Here is a 20,973-nt window from a genome sequence, read left to right as displayed (position 1 = left end):
CTCTTCATCCTGTCTGAGGAGCATTGCATCGATAGTAACCTGTCGCTGAAACTGCTTCTCTGTCTCTGGATGGTGCTATGTAGAGGATGTTCAGAGTTATCCATAATTGACCGTAGCCTACTCAGCGCCCTTCGCTCAGCTACCGATGTTAAACTCTCCAGTACTTTTCCCACGACAGAGCCCGCCTTCCTTACCAGCTTATTAAGACGTGAGGCGTCCCTCTTCTTAATGCTTCCTCCCCAACACGCCACCACAAAGAAGAGGGCGCTCTCCACAACTGACCTATAGAACATCTTCAGCATCTCACTACAGACATTGAATGACGCCAACCTTCTTAGGAAGTACATTCGACTCTGTGCCTTCCTGCACAAGGCATCTGTGTTGGCAGTCCAGTCTAGCTTCTCGTCTAACTGTACTCCCAGATACTTGTAGGTCTTAACCTGCTCCACACATTCTCCATTAATGATCACTGGCTCCATATGAAGGGGGACCTCATAGAAACATTTTGAATGTTGAAAGGCATGGACAGGGTGGATGTGGCAAAGTTGTTTCCCATGGTGGGGGAGTCTAGTACGAGAGGACATGACTTGAGGATTGCAGGGCGCCCATTCAGAACAGAGATGCGAAAAAAAATGTTTAGCCAGAGGGTGGTGAATCTATGGGATTTGTTGCCATGGGCGGCAGTGGAGGCCAAGTCATTGGGTGTATTTAAGGCAGAGATTGATAGATATCTGAGTAGTCAGGGCATCAAAGATTATGGTGAGAAGGTGGGGGAATGGGACTAAAGGGGAGATTGGATCAGCTCATGATGAAATGGCGGAGCAGACTCGATGGGCCAAATGGCCGACTTCTGCTCCTTTGTCTTATGGTCTATGGTCTAAATTACAAGGGCTCAGAGACATTCCATATTGCAAAGGTATAACAACAACTCTGTTCAGTGCATGAGTCTCATGCCAGTCATACCTTGCTGAGCTTCATTTTTGTTTCAAGAGGCATCTATATCCAGGCACCTCATCCAAGGGAAATGCTCTACCTTTTCAAGCAGTAAAAATCTTGAATATTTCAATGAGATTACCTCATTGTTCTCCATGGTCAACCTCCTGAATATCCATGTCCTCTGGGGACTATTTCACTCCCACCTGGCAACCCCAGCTTTGTATAGTAATAATTAAAATGATGGAAGTAAATTCTTCAGGAGAATGAAAAGGCTTGCAGTTGAGCAAAACAGCTTCAGTGCTAGCTGTACAAATCTGTTTAACAATCATTATTCCAGTCCCCAAAAATTAAAGATGAATGGACTCAATCACTACAGGCTAGTTGCACTCACATTAGTTATAATGTTCATCCCAACAGCTCAACATTCCTCCCCCTCCCCCCCCCCCAACCGGGAGACCGCACCTTTCCCTCCCTAACCCTCTCAGCTTTTCGCAGGGATCGTTCCCTCCGCAACTACCTGATCCACACGTCCCTCCCCACAGAACTCCCACCCAGCACTTATCCCTGTAAGTGCAAATGCTACACCTGTCCCCACACCTCCTCTCTTACCACCATTCCGGGCCCCAGACAGTCCTTCCAGGTGAGGCAACACTTCACCTGCGAGTCTGCTGGAGTCGTCTATTGCATCCGGTGCTCCCGGTGCGGTCTCCTCTACATCGGCGAGACCCGACGCAGATTGGGGGACTGCTTCGTCGAGCACCTACGCTCTGTCTGTCACAATAGACAGGACCTCCCGGTTGCCACCCACGTCAACTCTGCCTCTCATTCCCATCTAGATATGTCCATACATGGCCTCCTCTACTGCCATGATGAGGCCAAACTCAGGTTGGAGGAGCAACACCTCATCTACCGTCTGGGTAGCCTCCAGCCTGGTGGTATGAACATTGAATTCTCCAATTTCTGGTAATTCCCTCCCCCTCCCCCTTCCCCTATTCCAGGTTCCTCTCTGCCTCTCTCCCCTTTCAACTTTCTGCTTCTTTATCCCTACAGTTCTTTCATGCTTATCCCCTCCCCCTCGCCCCTTTATCTTTCCTCTGATTGGTTTTCCACCTGGCGCCTCTAGGTCCTACCCCCTCCCCTATCTCTATTACTGTGCTTCGGCCCTCTCTTTCCCCCCCATTCCTGATGAAGGGTCTCGGCCCAAAATGTTGGCTACTCTTTTCTCACGGATGCTGCCTGACCTGCTGAGTTCTTCCAGCGTTTTGTACGTATTCTCAGAAAAATGAAGGGCTATGTGGGAGGGAAGATTTAGATTGATATTAAGAGTAGGCTAAAATATTGTCCAAAGGGCCTGTACTGTGCTGTGATGTTCCATGTTCTATACAAGAGGCTTCCTTTCCCATGTTTAATGTGTACAGTGGTGTCTGTGGTCAATTCAAGGATTTCTACCGTGTCCCACTGACTTTGCTGTCTGCCTCTAGTGGTTTCGACCTGTTAATGGGACCAGAATACTCAGTACTTATAGAGTCTAGTACATTGTCACTTTCACTGAATGATATCTTAGAGTCATAGATTACATCACAGAAAATAGCCTTCCAACTCACCCATGGCCATGCTAAACATGGTCAGGCAATTTTGTTCTCTCAATTTTTCCACCATTTATCAAGTGTTTGGAAGGTTAATTGGTCAGGTATTAACTTTTCTGGCATTTGTATTGTTAGTTCAGATTACAAGGTAGGTTTGAGATTAGGTTTTCATTCTGGAGATCTTGACTGAAATTTCTGAGGCAATTGTCTACATCTCAACAGATTTCTTAAAATTTGAAACTTAAATTTAACATTGAACAGCATGCCCGTAAAATTATTGTAAAACACAACATGTACAGTTTAGTTCAGTTAATTGACATAATTTCAAATCAGTGAGCTGATAGTCTTATAGAACTAGAAACACATTGGGGAGGTAAGAATGATAACAGGCGTGTCACATAAATGAATAGGAGATCTATGGAGATCTATGTGGTGCAGAGAAATAAAGGAAAACAAAAAAAAATTGCCTAATCATACTTTTGTACTATTCTGTCTTTAAAGGAAAGCAATTACTGTATATACTTATTTTTTCGATCTGATTTGTTTTTAATATATCCCTTCTGTCCTTTTATAGCATTATGTTATTACTTCAATAGGTATACCTCACTGTGGCTTTCGTGTGGATGTGTCAAATGGTGTTATTGTTAATTTAATGGATGATGTCTCAAGTTGGTTGCCTGGTGATCAAATAGTCATTGCAAGCACTGATTACTCTATGGATCAGGCAGAAGAATTTAATCTCCTTCCCTGTCCTGAGTGCAATATTTATCAGGTTAAAATTGGTAAGAACTATTAATCTGCAACATTTTTTGGGTTATTTCTTTTAAAGTATTATCTCAAGGATTATTTGTTTCAAAACAATAGATTTTCTTTTCTGTGGATTTAAATAGTCAATGTTATTTAAGTTGTTTTTGTGGACAGTTCTGGTATGCATTCTGTTTCCTGCCTTTTTTACCAACTACATGTTGAGAATATGCATTTTCATATTCAATTTTGCTCAGCTAGTTTGAATTTCCTCTCTGAGTGATTAGGCAGTCTTTCAAATTGCTTGCTTGTTCAGTTATACCAGGTTAAACCAGAGTGGTGGCGTGAACATTTTGAAATGTTCACGCTAGAATCAATTACTAAGGAAGTAACTTATTTGGAAAATCATAATCTAATCACGCCAAGTCAGCAGGAGTTTGTGAAGAGGAAATCATGAATGAGAAATGTGATTTTTTTTAAGGCAATCTTGTCAAAAGTGCATAGAGGGGAACTGCTATTGTATGTGGACCTTTGGAAGATGTTTGACAAGATGCCTAACAAAAAGTTATTTCGCAAGGTAGTTTTAGTATGGATTGGCTTACAGGCATGAAGCAGCAAGTAGAGATGGGGGATCATGTTTATATTTAATAGACCTAGCTGTGAAATCACCACGAACTGCTTGCCACTTGTTACAGGCTCTTCCATTGCTTAGTGTCACTCCTCAATCCCCAAATGGATTCCTCCTGGGGAGGCGTAGATACACAGCAGTTCGCATTGTGCCATCGCAGCATTGGGTTTAATTCCACCGCTGTCTGTAAAAAGCTTGTACATTCACCCATGACCAAATGGGTTTTCTCCATGTGCTCCCATATTTTAATGATTAGGATTAGTACGTTGTGGTGTATTGGTGGCAGATGCCTGGCAACACTTACAGGCTACACCAGCATGTTCTCCGACCATGTTGGTCATTAATACAAACAATACATTTCACTGTATATTTTGATGTACATGTGACAAATAAAGCTAATCTTTAATCTTTGCTAGACTATTTTCATTTTGCTTCTGTGGACCATACAGTCGGCCCTCCTTATCCGCAGGGATTGGTTCCAGGACCCCCGCGGATACCAAAATTCGCGGATGCTCAAGTCCCTTATTTAATATGTATCAGTGCGGTGGTCTTTAGGACCCAGCCGAACCCTGGACTTTATTTAACATGTCTCCATGCGGTGGACATTAGGACCTGGCGGTGCAGCTCTGAATCTGCAGTCTTTCTGTTCACGAAAGTAATCACGATCACAATTGAAAATAAGGTGGAAGTAATAAAGTGATCGGAAAGAGGTGAAATGCCATCGGTCATTGGAAAAGCATTAGGCTACAGTCGGTCAACGATCGGAACAATTTTAATGGAGAATGTGAAAGGCCCTGCCCTGATGAAAGCTACAATTATTACTAAGCAACGCTGTGGTTAAGTTGTTGAAATAGGTATGTTTCTTAAGTGTTTTATATGCATAGAAAGGTAAAATATGTACTATATACTAAGAAAAAGTTTGACTAACTGACGCTAAATAATACGGATGTACCTGTTCCGACTTCAAATCTGACTTAAAGATGGACTCGGGAACGGAACTCATTCATAACACGGGGACTGCCTGTACTTTTGAGTCATTTCTAGATTACTTATAATACCTAATACAATGTAAATGCTATGTAAATAGTTGTTATACTGTATTGTTTAGGGAATAATGACAAGAAAAAAGTCTGTATATGCTCAAGCAACGAGTGCTGGAGAGAGAACTTCCGGGTGTTTCCGATCCGTGGTTGGTTGAATCTGCACATATGGAATCAGCGGATAAGGAGGGCCGACTGTATATATTTAGTTGTTATTTTTTTCTTCTTGATAATGATCACCAGTTGGTCTCCAAATTGAATTTTCGGTCATTTCATCCGCTTTGCTTTTTGTTCTGTGCTTTTGCTTAAAGCATGCTTATTTGGATCACACACTTGCTTTCTATCCAGTTTTTTATTGTTCTTTTTCTCATTTTTGGCTTAATTATTGTCTGGTTTAGACTTCTACTCACATTACTCTAAAACACTGCCACTGTAAATTAGCTATCTTCTCTTTGTGTTTTAGAACAATTTTTATTTCTAACACTACATGGATCAGTAAAATGTCATAGGTATGTGCAGAAAATCAATGGTAATTGATAAATTCTGGGTGACACTTAAGTCTGGAGGACTGGATTATAACACACGAGAAGTTGTACTGCAGTTTTATAAATCCTTGATTAGACAATAGATGGCAGATCTAGGCACCTCTGTCTCTTGAAAAATCTGTGTAGTTTAGATTTCCGTGAAGTTGCTGGGCTTCCAGGGAAAATGGACTTAATAGCTTAATCCTGTTCCAATATTCCTATAATTGTAGACTGCTGAAAAGCTATAAATGGCTTCAAATCAACTTTGAGTTGCTTTCTATACCTTTGACAAGCTGCTCTGTGCTGTTCAAATACATGTCTTAAGCTGCTAGTGGTAAAATTATTTCATTGAAACACATCTGTTATCATAGATAAACCGCGTTATCTTCACATGGGTGAAGTTATAGATGGAATAGATATGAGAGCAGAAGTTGGACTTTTAAGTAGAAACATCCTTATTAAAGGAGAAGTGGAGGACTCCTGTTACGGACAAAACTTCTGCCACTTTTTCAGCTATGATACATTTGGTGGGCAGATAAAGGTAAGTGTTATTTAAGATCCTAAAACACTGATAATATTAATTGGAGGAAATGCAGTAAACTGCAGTATTCAGCACTTTGATATTGGTTGATTCTCTTTTTGAAATGAATCCATGTATGAAATACTATCATTTTTCAAAGTTATGGTTTGATATAAATATTTAGTGCAATTGATTATAGCATTCTGATGTGTTCATTGATTTTTACATGAATAATTTAAAGTTAGTTATTTATCCAGAATAGTTGATTTCTTGCTAGTCATCAGCTGGTGACAAGTGCACTAACGGTGTAGGGCTGCTTTCTGCTTTTAAATGCCGTAAGTGGAAGTCAGAGGAGAGAATAAGTTGTAAGAAAAAATAGTGGAAAAATGTGATTACTCTGTGACTTATGTCATTATCAAATGGCTTCCTACGTCATTATGAAATGAAAAGTAAAACAATTAGAAAGAGCTCTTCTAACTGAATGCAATGTAACATGATAAGTGAGTTCATCCCCCCCCCCCCCCCGCCCCAACTCCTAAGCCGTGGGAATGCCTGCAACTCACTTTTTAGTTTTTTTAATGCAGTAATGATGACTGTCCTTTCAACAATAGTGGTTCAAGATGTGCCGAAGAGCCAGTGAGTTCATAGAAAGCTGGTGGCCTGCACAGCCAGATTGATGTAATCTGTTCAAGTTCAAGTTTAATTGTCATTCAGCCATTCATGAATACCCTCGATACAGCCAAACAAAACAGCCATCCTCCAGGGCCAATGTTGGTTGTCAATTGTGTCTGACAAGACTTGAAATCTATGCGGGACAATTTTTAAAGTGGAAAAGCCATTGCGCTGAATCTGTTCCATTGTCTCGACCTCAGAAATCGAGGCCAGTGGTAGAAACAAGTGTCACAAACTGAACTTCCTTGATTACAGTGGATGTCCATAACATCTTCTGTGTCTTGTCATGCCCTTCGCTCTCCATTGAGTGCTGCAGTGGTGCCTTCCTGGCCGTTGGATCTCACTATAGATCTCATCTGTCCAATCCGCTGGAGCTGACTTTGCATGCTAGGACAGGTGTGTCCCTAACTTACCTGGCTATGAAGCTACTGGCTACCCTCACCTGGTTAAGCCTATTTATCGAAGTGGTGTACCGAGGTGTGGCCACTGTCATATGCAAACAGCTACTTGGAACTACAGACAAAACATGAGTCCAGTGGGGACCAAAGGTGAGTGAGCTGCCCTGGAACGGACACAACAAGCCTCTTCACCAGAGATACTATCCCTCCCTGGACACTGCATACTCCCCGCAAAACACAGTACCAGCAGACATACACAGCACAAGGCACATATAATGTAGCACATATCTGGTACAATATATTGAATTTTATTTGTAGCTATGAGAGCATATTTTTGATGAATGACCCTGGAGGTGATATCAAAAGTTGGGGATATTATTAACTTGTGTAATGGCGGACAATAGTGCCTTCCCCAATTTGTACAGATACTGACCATCATCTTATTAGTTGAGTTACTGTCTTTCCTACTCGTATGGAAGCAAATGACTTGGCATCTTTTGTACTTCTAATGTCACTTTTGTCCATGCTCCAAGGAATTAATCTGGTGTTTTCGATTACCATGAGTCTAAGCTAGATAATGTATTAGTCTGTTTCCTTGGGATATCTCCATTCAATTCTCTGCCAAATATTTACCTTTCACAATGAAAGTGAAGGTGAACCAATTGTGTTATATTCAGCAAATGTCATTAAGTGAATAATAATGGGTATTCATTTGTGGGAAAACAATTTAAATTTTAAATGAAACTTCATCTATAACTCTAATCTATTTTAACAAGTTCTAATGTGCAAACTGTCAATGTAGGTTTAACATTCCTGTCAATATAATGCAGTGCTCCTGTTGTGATTGTTGAACAGCTGTAGGAAGACTACCTGCTTTCCAAAATGGTGAAGATGTCCGTGGTAGATGAGCTCCTGCCTTGGTAGGACTCTTGGCGACAGGGTTGGTTGGGGCACACTGCCAGTGTTGTTAACTGAGAGCTGGTTTAGATGGGAATGCATGCATCATGAAGTCTGAGAGTACTTGCCACCATGATACCCATGGGACTAGGAAGAGGATTTCTTCTGGGCTGGTTTGGATCACTAAAACCATTGCTTTTCAACTAGTGCAGAGTTCTCCCAAATTAAGAGCTGTCTATTGCCTGAATATTGCAGTGAATTCCAGTGAGCCATCTGTATTCTCTTAACAGCAGCACGTTGGCATTGGGCCTGCTGCTGGCTCACATTTTACAGAGTTCAGACTCTGCCCATGTCTCCATGTAAGCACACACTTGCTCAATCATTTGCTGTGTTGCTGGTGGCAGACTCGGGGATATGTAATTAATTCCAGAGTGAAAGTGACATTATCCTGGCTCTGTATAACATCCTACAAGATAATGGATGTCAACCCCTCCATGCTTCTGGTCTTTCTTGCATATGTTCTGATGGGCTGGACAGTGCCAAGATTATTTTTGTGCTGTACATTCCCACTAACCTTCTCAAAGTTTTATTCATGTTTCTCATTTGATTTCTCTAGGCTGCTCTGTGTGAGACATACTGCATGCCTGCAGCCCACTGATTACCTGTTGTGCTAAATTTCCTGTAATCTTCGGTCCTAGTATCTGAAATGGTGTTTGCAGGGGATGGATGCAATGACATGCCATGCTGTTCACTGTCCACTTCAGCATCCACTTCCATCTTTTGGGAAGGATTGCATTCTGTGCTGAATTTGTACTGATGGAAAAGAATAACATGACTGGAATTTGGAAAATATACAAGGCACAGTATTTTGGCCAGGGTTAAATTGATACATGGCTGATCATTAACATATCAGCTTTTCATTTCAATGATGATGACATTATGCTGACCATAGCTCTGAGCTTAGATCCAAAGAGTTCGGTTCTCAACATGGCAGCTGAAGAATTCAAATTGAAGTAATTAAATATTGAAATTTATTAAGGGGTAAAATCTTGTAAAAGTAACCATTACTCTACTATATTACTAAATTACTATATTATTTAAAAATAGACGATTATTTTATTAAGTCCTGAAATGAAGCTCTTGTAGGCCATGTAGCTGTTGAGCCTGCTCAAAGTAAAATTTATTATCAGAGTATATATGTGTCACCACATACAACCCTGAGATTCTTTTCCTGTGAGCGTACTTAGCAAATCTGTAGAATAGTAACTGTAAACAGGATCTGTAAACTGTAAACATCAGTAACTGTAAACTGTAAACAAATTGTGCAAATGCAAATAATAGATACATAGCAATAAATAACGAGCACGAAATAACAACATAAGAGTCCATGGTTGAGGGGTAGTAAGTGGTCTTGAATCTAGTGGTGTTTGTCCTGAGCACTTGCATCTTCTACCTGATGGCAGCAGCAAGAAAAGATCCTGGGTGGTGAGGATCTTTGAGATGGATGCTGCTTTTCTATGGCAATGTTTCACGTAGTTGTGCTCAATGGTGGGAGGGTGGCACAGTTTACCTGTGATGTACTGGGCTGAATCCACTACCTTTTGTACGATTTTTCTGCTCAAAGTCATTGCCGTTCCCATACCAGGCCTAGCATACTTTCCACCACACATCTGGAGAAGTTTGCCAAGGTTTTTGAAGATATGCTGAACCTCCGCTGACTCCTGAGGAAGAAGAGGCACTGTCATGCTTTCTTTGCAATTATATTTATATGATGGGTCCAGGGCAGGTCCTCTGAGATAGTGACTCCCAGGAATTTAAAGTTACTGACGCTCTACACCTCTGAACCTCATGGACCTCTGTTTTCCCTCCCCATTTCCTCTGCCATTTAATATTATTGCTGATCTGATCATGGACTCAGCTGCACCTACCTGCCTTTTTCCATAACTGTTAATTTGTTTGCTATGAAAAGTCTATCTAACTGTGTCTTAAATATATTTAATGAGGTAGCCTCTACTGCTTCCCTGGACAGAGAATTCCAGTTTCACTACTCTCTGGGGAAAACAGTTTCTGTTTCACAGAATTTTGAGGCTGTATCTCCTAGTTCCAGATTATATACACTTTTAGAAGTTGCTGGGTTGTGTAGTAGGTATTGCTTGCTAACCTATTCTCCAAATTGAGATATTTGTCAAGAATGGGAAGAGTTAGACATGGAGTATGTGAAAGTGAGAGCAGGGTGGAGATTGACAACAAAGTAGTGAAGCTTTAGAGTTATGGATAATGCAAGAAGCAAGCCTTTCAGCTGATATTGGTGTAATGGAATAAGTGAGGGTAGTAGCCTGGATAGGACTAACATTGGAACTGTATCACCTCTCTAATAAAGAGCCTAGCTTGCATCTATGTAAAATCTCATTGCTACACCAATTATTTGGAGAAATTAAATGGAGAAGGGTGATTAAAAACAGGTTCAGCCAGGCTAAGGAGTGGTGGTGGAAGATGACTGGTTGAACCACTGTTCAAGGAGGAAGTGAAGGACCTCAATTCTGTTGTGGGAAGTAGGTGTAGAGAAATTGCATGCCCATGTTGAGGATGGGCTAGTTGGGAACTGGAAATTTGTATAAGAGCAAGTATTATAGGTGTCCCATAAGTGAAGAAGTTATGGAAGAAAGGATAGGGGAAAACAATACCATGGGGCAAAAGCAATCAGAAACAAGGTCTACTAGGACAGATCCTTTTCAGTCTTCGGGAGTAGCTAAAAGCAGGCTGTGGCACTGAGAAACGGGTTAGAGGCAATGAGGGGAAGACCGTGATAAAATGAGGTGATTGATTGTCAGGGAGACAATAGTTTGATGGTGATATCATGGTTCAGGAGGAAGTGAGTTAGAAATTACATTTGACTTCTGCTTTAAGACTTTGGATCACCAAACCATAATAGCACTGTTTTTGTCAGCAGATTTGATATCTGGATCAGTCCTTAGTGAGTGCAATTCACAGCTTCAAGGAGATGAGGATAGAACAAGAGTGGAAGAAAAAATTAATATGTTAGCATTTGGAGTTATTTTTACATATATATATTATATCATGCCCATATTCAATGAAGAGACATGATGCATTAATTTGTAACTATGCAAATATCTTGTTCAATCCTTAGCTTCTGTGGCAAACTTCTGTGTTTGTGTAGTTTTAATACATTCATGCCCCTCATTTTACTTTTGGAAAAAATAGTAATTTAGAATAATTGCTCCTGCCTGTATCTTATGAACTCTCATTGCTTTCACATATTCCTCATATTCCTCATCTTCTGCACTCAACTTTGTGCTGTAATTGCCTCACGATATTTGTCAAAATTTTCTCTTTGTTCATTTATTCTACCCTGTACAGTCCTTGACAATGTAGGTGTTAAATTGTGAATTGACCCTTTCTATTGAAATCATATTTAGCATTTAATCTTTCCAGTTCTTCTCTGAAAGGCTTCCATAACTTTGACACCAATTACTTTTGGACCGCCTGTTTTCATTACAATTGGGGAAAAAACACATTTTGTTCTTACATTAACTGTCTTCAGCTCTAGTTCTTGGTAAAAATGTCCTTGTCACATTGACACCTTTGTCCTTTTCTTTTATTCTTTCTCATGTTTTTTTATATAACTGTCAAATCTGATTGCATTATTGTCATTCATTCCAGAATACTTGGCCAAAAGGAAAGGGTAGCGATTTCATTCTGATTAAGACTGTGTCTTTAATTCACCATGGACTGATTCTCTTGATTGCACTTAAAGATGTCAGGGCTCGCTAAACCTTACTCATCTGTCGTCCCAATTAATGTGTAAAATTGCAATATGATACAATTATAGGGGTTCTGCAGACTATAGAATATCTGATCTACAGAAATTCAATGTTACAGTATGCAATTTCTCCCATAATTTTTTGAAGTATGTTTCATAGCAGGAAAATTAGTTACAGAAATGCAAGTATTTTCAGGAATTATGGAATAGGGGATAGCAGCTCATGAATTTAAAGATGACCAGTCTTTAAATAGAACTGTTTACATAAAACCTCCCCACAGTAATCAAACAAATATTTTGTCTTTAAGAATGAAGCTGTCTCTTAAGAGAGTTGCTTTAGAAACTGAGGCAAATCTCTTCTTTTGACATGTAAAACATTTTACCAAAAACTGTAGCATCCATTAAACCTAGGAAGATAATAAATCTTGTTCATCAGTTATAATTAATTACATAACCAATATTACTATATCCCCTCTTAACATTGAATCAAGGCAACATTATTCATAGCAAGGAGATTCGGGGTTGCTATTCTGCCCTTTGGCAAAGAATTCAGCTAGCCCAGAGTCCTTGAGGAAAGAGGTCCCTTCTCCCAAACTCATCAGTTAATGACATAAAGTGCCTTCTTTCTGTCTACTTCATGAAATCTTTGCTTTTAATATAAAGGTCTGATTTAGTGACATACATCTATTGCGTAACTGTGCTAATAATGCTCTGTATGTGTGGCCTCTTTAAACTCAGAAACTTCAAAGTGCAGGTTTGTATGTGCTAGGTGACATATAAGGCAACTGTTGTTAAACTGTGATGGACAACAGTGAGTCTATTGCTACTTTTAAAAGCTTGCTAACATGGTCAGCAGCACTATTTTAATTTGGGTTTCAGAGCAGAATAACCTGGATCTATGCAACTCCAACCCTGGAGTAAGAAGCAATTTGTAATTAATTTTTATTTTGATTAGAACAACTGTTCACAATAATAAGGTGGAAACAATATAACATGTTAAAGTGTTTCAATTTCTTCAAACATGAGCGGTTAGGGCAGTGAAGGAGGATTTTGGTATGCTTGCCTTCATAGGCTGAGGCTTTAAGAATAAGTTGCATCTGTACAACGTATTGAATCGGCTGCAATTGGAGCATTGTGTACAGCCCGAGTTGCACTAGGAGGATAATAATAGGAGGATTCTAATATTGAATATTAGAATATTGAAGAGATTCACCAGATGTTGCTTGGAATAGAGAGCATTACTCATAAGGAAAGATTGGATAGACCTGGTTTATTCTCACTGGAATACAGGAGGCTGACAGGTGATTTTCTAGAGATTTATATTACTGTGTTGGGGGCAGAGGGAGGAAGCAAGGCATAAAAGGTCAATGTTTTTCCTAGAGTGGAGGAGTCTAAAGCTAGAGCGTAAGTTTAAAGTGAGAGGGGAGAAATTTCAAGGAAGTATGAAAATCAAGTCTTTCACACAGAAGGATGGAATGTGTTACCAGAGGAAGCAATTAGTGCATTTAAAAGGCATTTGGAAATGTACATTGGGTAGGGAAGAAGTAGAGAAATACGAGTGTTATGGCGGAAATGGAATTAGCATAGATGATCATCACAGTCAATATAGGGCTGAAAGGTGAATTTCTATGCTCCGCATCTCTGTGACTCCAAGTGAGATGGAAGTTGTGTAGTGAGGCTTACTGTTGTCTTTCTGCTTCTCCTGCGTTGGCATTGACATCCTCCTGTTCTGATCTATCCCTTCTGCTTTAATGCCTCACACGTGTAAAGAGTCATTTGAAACACTGTCTTGCTTCCTAGGGTAAATATCTCATGAAGATGAAGAAAAGCCTGCCGTGCTAGAATATTTTAACATGTGAACTGTACTTTTCTTAGAGCTGGAATTAAAATAGATTATTTTAATAATTATCTGTCCATGACACAACTAAAATATTGTATTTTCAAAGATTTGTTTCACAGATTTAATTCTTAATACATATGGAAACACTTAATTTTTAATTTGCCTTGGTAGATCCTAAGAAACTTCGCCTCAGTTCACTTGTTTGGCATAGAGTTGACTCACATGGGCCAGCAGATACTTGGGAGTTACCCAATACATTTCCACCTAGCCGGAGACGTGGATCAAGAAGGTGGATATGATCCACCAACCTATGTGGACAACGTAGCCATTCATCACTGTTTCTCTAGATGTGTTGTTATACATGCAACAAATGGTTTGCTGGTAAGTGAGCTTCTTCATTTCACCTGACTCTCTAGATTTAACAAATATAGTTTGCCAGCCAATAGAACAAGATTTCTCATACACACAGTTCGCAAATGCTAAAGACAGATTTTGTGCTTGTAACACCCATTGTGCTCTCTCTCCTTCATGTGTAAGGTGTTATATAAAAGCAAATTTTTGATTCCATTTTGTTAAAACTTGCCTTCCAGCTTACTTCAGCCCAAAACATTGTTGAAATTGCATGGTTTTCTGTAGAGTTTATATAAATTGTTACCAGTTTTATTTTCAAACCTTGCCAAAATTTTAGACCAAAGGTAGAGTTTCAGGGATTTTTAAAAAGTTTTCTGCAGCAGATGTGTTAACAATAAGTGTGTTCTCATCTAGTCAAACATTCCCTTTATACTAACCATTGCTCCTGCCATTTCTCAACATCAAATTGCCATTTTTATCTCCTTCCCTATTCTGACAAAGGATCTCCAATCTGAAATGTTCACTTTGTTATGCAGATATTCTCTAGCTGTTACATGTTTCCAGCTTTTTCTTTTTTTAGTTTTTGGTTTTTAACAATAGGCTAAATAAATCAGTTCCAACTATTTCATGGACTTTCATTGAAAATTTGGGTGGAGTGCCAATTTGTTGTCATAGTATTTCTGTCACTGATTACATCACGTTTGTACCTTTTCCTGCCCTTTTACATCTTGGACTTGATACTCTGCCAGGAAAATATCCAGGGATGCAGAGCACATTCTCCCAAAAATGCTGAGATTTATTTGTTGAATGGGAGACTGATCATTTTGTAAGTATGTCCAGTTACATTCACAGAGTGCTTGTCTTTGTCTAATAGGCCCTGACTCATAAATGACCTACAGTGAAAGCTGCATTTAAATTGGGAAGAGGAGTAAGCCATTGGTTGCCCTCAAGCCTATAGTGCCATTGAATAAAATCAAAGCTTAATTTGATTTTCTTTGTTACTTTTTTATATCACCCTAATTCAATATAATCTTTTAATTCTCTAGGTCAAAGATACAATAGGGTATGACACATTAGGTCATTGTTTCTTCCTGGAGGATGGTGTGGAACAGAGAAACATACTATATCACAATCTGGGTCTCCGTACCAAGCCAGGCACTATCCTCCCTTCTGATCGCAATGAAATTATGTGTGTTTCAATCCGTAATCAAGTGTGTGGAAATTATGTTCCTGTACCAAATACTGACTGCATGTAAGTTAAACTTTGTAACTCTAGAACTTTATTGGTAGGCTCTAGAGATAGGCATCTTTTGAGGTCTAATGTCAAATTATGCTCAAATGTCTAACCATATGTGATTAAACTAAGCTTAAATGTAAAATGGGGCATATTATTCAGGGAAAGTGGCAAACTTTTATCATATGTTTTTCTTCAAGTATGAAGATTTTGACTATCTTTCATACAAATCCAGACACCTTGGCACAGAATCTCAGATCAGACACTGCAAACCAATAGTTGCATGTGAGCTACCAGTATCTGCAAATTTTCCATGCATGCATCAGTGAGTATGGAAGTTCCAAGGTTGCTGCAAGAAATTCACTACTGATGGCATGAAGAAGATGGAACAATACAGCACAGGAAATGGCCCTTTGGTCCACGTCTGCGCAAACCATGATGCCAGACTGACCTAATCCTATCTTACTGCAAATGGTCTATTATACTCCATGGCTATGAATTTGTTTGGCTAAATAGCTCTTAAGCATCACTGTCGTATTTGCTTCTATCACTTTCTTTTGCAGCTCATTATAGGCTTCTACCACTCTATAAAGCAAAACATTGCCTCTTAAATCTCCTTTGAAACTTTCCAGTTCTCACTATAAACTTATACCCACTATCTATCTTCCCCGGGCTACTTCTGTTAGGCCATAAGACCTAGGAGCAGAATTATGTGTTTTGGCCCATTGTCTGCTCCACCATCCCATTGTGGCTGATTATTTATCCCTCTCAACCCATTCTCCTTCCTAACCTTTGACATCCTTACTAATCAAGAACCTATCAGCCTCTGCTTTAAATATACCCAATGCCTTGGCCTTCACAGCCACTTGTAGCAATTAATTCCACAGATTCATCACCATCTGGCTAAAGATGTTCCTCCTCATTTCTGTTCTAAAGAGTCTGAAGATGTGCATCTGATCCTAGACTCCCTACTATAGGAGACATCATCTCCAGGTCCGGTTTCTCTTGGCCTTTTGAATATTCAATATGTTTCAGTGAGCTTACCCCCTCATTCTTTTAAACTTCAGTGAGTACTGGCCCAGAGCCATCAAATGCTCCTCATACTTACCCTTTCATTCCTGAGATCATGTTGATGAACTTCCCCTGACCCTCTCCAATGCCAGTAAATCCTTTCTTAAATAAAGGGCCCAATTATGATTAATTATAGATTATTATACAATTATAGATAATTGATTGCATGGGTATAATTGAGTGGGGTATTGTTGGGCCAGAAGGGCCTATTACCATGTTGTATCTCTTTTTAAAAAAAAAACAAAGTTGTTATGCTTCTTCCATTTCACCTGAGAACTAGTCTATCATTATCTGCAACTATGTCAATACATACAGAAGAATTGTCAGTGTTGCTGAAGTTTTGCCTCACTAAAACTTTGATCATTTCTCAACAGTATTGCCTATTCCTGATAGACTTTCTTCATATTTTTTCAAGAAACCCATCTGGATATGCCTAAGAAATTCTAACTTCTTGGTACTAAGGGAGGTGGTCAATATGGGGGTGTTAAAATCATAGAGTTATACAGCATGAAAACAGGCCCTTCAGTCTAAATCATACATGCTGATCAAGATATCTGTCTGAATTTGTCCCATTTGCTTGCATTTGGCTTTCATCCCTCTGAAATAATCTCTCTAAAACTCTGTAATTGTACCATTTTCTCTGGCAATTCATTCCATATATTCTGTATAGGGGAAGAAGTCCTCTAGTTTTAGACTCTGCTACTCTCAGAGCAGACCAACTACTTTATTTTCACAATCATAATTTTATATCTCTATAAGGTCACCCCTCAGCCTCCAGGGAAAACTGTCCCTGGTTAGCCAGTATCTTATAGCTCAATGCCTCTAGTCCCAATAACATCCTTGTGGTCAGTGTGGACTCAATGGGCGAAAGAGATTCCTGTCTGTATGACTCCAGCAACTCCAAAATTATTTCATGGAAGAATGAAATAGGGAGAGATGCATAAGAATATAAAACATAAGAAAGAAAAATAGAAGTTTGGTCTTTCAACCCTGCTTTACCATAAAGATCAACACTTCTTTTTGTTTCATTCCTCAATGTCCAATATCAATCTCTGTCTTAAAAGAAATTGTGACTGGGAGACAACGGACCCCAAAATAGAGAATTCTAAAGCAACGCACACAAAATGCTGGAGGAACTCAGTGGGCCAGGCAGCACCTATACACAGCTGATGTTTTGGGCCCCTCCCTCAGGACTGGAAAAAAGATGAGAAGTTAGAGCAAGAAGGTGGGCAGAGGGGAGGAAGAAGTGCAAGGTGGTAGGTGATAGGTGAGGCTGAGAGGCGAAAGAGATAAAGGATTGGAGAAAAGGGAATCTGATAGGAAAGGGCAGAAGACCATGGAAGAAATGGAAGGGGGAGGTGATGAGCAGAAAAGTAAATATGGTGAGAGAGGAAAAGGGAATGGTGAAGAAGGGGGCAATATCTGAAAGTTCAAGAAATCAATGTTTGTGCCATCAGGTTGGAGGCTACCCAGATGGAATATAAGGCATTGCTCCTACCTCACTATGGCAGTAGAGGAGGCCGTGGGCTGACATGTCAGAATGGGAATGGGAAGTAGAATTGAAGTGGGTGGCCACCATGAGATCCCGCTTTTTCTGGTGAAGCAGTCTCCCAATCTACATCAGGTTTCACCAATATACAGAAGGCCACACCGAGAACACTGGATACAGTAGATGAACCCAACAGACTCACAGGTGAAGTGTTGTCTCACCTGGAAGGACTGTTTGGGGCCCTGAATGGTAGTGAAGGAGGAGGTGTAGAGACCGGTATGGCACTTGTTCCACTTGCAAGGATGAGTACCAGGAGGGAGATCAGTGGGGTGGGAAGAATAGACAAGGGAGTCGTGTAGGGGACGATCCCTGCGGAAAGTGGTGGGGGGAGGGAAAGATGTGCTTGGTGGCGGGATCCTGTTGGAAATGGTGGAAATTACAGAGAATTATATGCTGGATGCTGAGGCTGGTGGGGTGGTAGGTCAGGACAAGAGGATCCCTATTGGTTGTGGGGTGGCAGGAAGATGGTAAAAGACGGGAAGCCCCTTTCTTTGAATAAGGAAGACATCTCAGTTCTGGAATGAAAATCCTCTTCCTGAGAGCAGATGCGGTGAACACTGAGAGAAGGGGATGGCGTTTTTACCAGTGACAGGGTGGGAAGAGGGGGGAAGAGGTAGCTATGAGAATCAGTGAGTTTATAAAAGATAATAGTTGTAAACTGTCTCCAGAGGTAGACAAATAGGCTCTTTCTAAAGAGTCACTTCGCTCTGAAGAATTTTTTCTGCACCTCAGTCTTAAATAGATTACTACTTATTCTGAGGGTGTGATCCTTAGCTCTTGACTCCTTAGCCAGCTAAAGGTATCTTACTTGCATCCCCCCTTACGGAGCTTTGCAGGAATTTCGTAAGTTTCAATGAAATTTCCTGTCATTCTTCTAAACTGTACAGAATACAAGCCTGATCCAGCAAACACACCATCTAAGTAATGCACCCTCTGTATGCTAACTTGGCTGAACAGAGAAGCACTTTTAGTAATGGACTAAGATAACTGCAGTGTTCCAAAGAGCACCATGTCAGATAAATCTTACCCTCGGCCATTAGGCTCTACAATGAGTCAACCTGTAGCTGGAGAAATGATGACCTCCTCCTGTTAGACTGTTTGAAGTAACTTATTTTTATTTTTTCTTACTTCCCTTCTAATATTTGTGTACCTGTGTACTTGTAATGCTACTGTGACATTGTAATTTCCTTTGCAATCAATGAAGTATCTGTCTGTCTATTTATCTAATGAATCTTCCCTGCACTCCCTCTAGGGCAAGTATATCTTTTTCTTAGCTGATACTTCAGTTGTGGTCTCAACAAGGTCTTGGATAAATGCAGTATGACATCTGTACACCTGTATTTAAATTCTTTCATATTCATGATAGCTGAATATTGTTGGCTTTCTGACTGACTTTCTGCATATTGACTGAATAGCACCCAGGTCCCCTTTGAAGATCAACCAATTTCTCATTATTTTTTCAAAGTACTGTACTTTTATGAGTTGTGCATCCAAGTGGAAGGCTTGATTTTTTTTTACCGTTATATTATGTTCTGTCTTGGTCATTCCCTTTCACTGAATTTGCCCATGTTCTTTTAAAGATTCCTTACTTGCAATCCTACCTAGCCTGGTATCATCAACAAACTTAGAAATATGACAAGGGTTTCCTCGTCCAAATTGTTGACAGAGACTGTGAATAATTGGGACCCAAGCACTAAATCCCCATTTAAAAAAACAACAACCTGCCAACCGGAGAAAAATTAGATAATTCCCACTCTTTGCTTTGTAAAAATTATCAATTTTTACATTTACGTTCAGTTTTACTTTACCACTATTTTGTGTGCTTAAAATATTACCTACCTTATCAAAAGATCCAAATACACCACATCCTCTGTTTCACCCTCATCTATTCTACTTGTCAGCTCCTTTCAAATCTTGTGTAATTTAGTTAAATATGAAGTTCCTTTCTTGAATCTATACTGACTTATTTCAATAAAATTCTTTACAAAGTGTTCTGTTAATACGCCCTTCAATAGAAACATCAGCATTTTCCCTACCATCTATGTAAGGCAGACAGGTCAGTAGAAACCCATTTCTCTCTTTTTTTCTTCTGAATGAAAGAAAAATGGGGTTTTGTGAGCGTGACAGAGAGGTTCGAGGCAAGGAGGTGGACGATATCCAGGTCCGTGCATTAATGTGGAGATAAGTGCATAGGGTAATGAGTTTGCATTTAGGTTGGATCGAAGTTGAATTGTTATGATTGGATGGGATGGTGGGTGATGGTATCATTGTTATGCAGGGTGAGAACCAAGGAAACATGATACAAGGGTTTAAGTTTCTAACTTGAAAGGAATCCATCTGCTGCTGGTTCCCAGCAGTCGATTTGTTAGGCTGAATCCTTTAAGTAAAAGACTTGTATTTTCAGTGAAGGTCTACTAAAGCATAAGTGGTTTGCACTGTCTGCAGACTACTCAGTGCAAATGAAATGGTGCAGACATAGTTTTCAAACTATCCATGAATTATTAATTTTGAAATTAATATAGCGAGTCATTGGTTTTCCTGTTGAAAATTTTATTTGGTACTGCATGTACATTGTGTTGCAATTGGATGTCATATTTAGTTTATTTTTTGGAATGTTTCCAAAACTACAAATAACAGACTGATTCTCTAGTCCATGCAATGTATTGAACATGTCAGGAATTTGTTTTAACCATGTCATATTGGCTACTTATTTTACTTGTATGAGTTTTGTGGAGTTACTATGGATTTTTGAAAATTCCTACTCAAATGAATATAAACAGTTGTTGTTTGTCCATTCTAATATGGATTATAAGTATTACTGTATTACATTTTATTTCATTATATTACATTACATTACATAATACATTACATTACATTATATAAGTATTAAATTTTATTTCTATATAGCTCATAATACAGAAGTAAGCTTGTTCAACCTACTAGGTATAGGCCACTTCAACAGTACTCCCGTTCCTTCATGAATTTTCTCTGTAACAAATTGTCCCATATTCCAATTAAATACCCCTGCCCCCTCCTACCACAGGCCTACTGTTGGCTTAAAAAGGTAATGTCATTTATTTATTGTCACCGTTTTGTAATATTTAAAGCATGTTGGTTACATATCCAACAAAACTGACTGTACTAAATAAGCAGCAAACACTAAATGCTGGAGGAACACAGCAGGTCAGGCAGCATCTACGGA

General features: G+C 39.6%; 2 protein-coding genes across 3 annotated transcripts in view; both read left to right on the top strand.

Annotated features, from left to right (window-relative positions):
* cemip (cell migration inducing hyaluronidase 1) overlaps positions 1 to 20,973 on the top strand; it is a 196,534-nt gene that overhangs the window by 10,566 nt on the left and 164,995 nt on the right. The window lies entirely within an intron of this gene.
* LOC140718786 (cell surface hyaluronidase CEMIP2-like) overlaps positions 1 to 20,973 on the top strand; it is a 108,287-nt gene that overhangs the window by 44,001 nt on the left and 43,313 nt on the right. Inside the window, exons 8-11 of the mRNA XM_073032936.1 lie at positions 3,119 to 3,304; positions 5,830 to 5,999; positions 13,738 to 13,947; positions 14,964 to 15,169. Of these exons, the coding sequence (XP_072889037.1) occupies positions 3,119 to 3,304; positions 5,830 to 5,999; positions 13,738 to 13,947; positions 14,964 to 15,169 (772 nt within the window). The remainder of the gene's footprint in view (positions 1 to 3,118; positions 3,305 to 5,829; positions 6,000 to 13,737; positions 13,948 to 14,963; positions 15,170 to 20,973) is intronic.

The sequence above is a fragment of the Hemitrygon akajei genome, chromosome 30 (assembly GCF_048418815.1).
Source record: "Hemitrygon akajei chromosome 30, sHemAka1.3, whole genome shotgun sequence".
Lineage (NCBI taxonomy): Eukaryota > Metazoa > Chordata > Chondrichthyes > Myliobatiformes > Dasyatidae > Hemitrygon > Hemitrygon akajei.
This window is presented reverse-complemented; position numbering and strand designations above follow the sequence as displayed.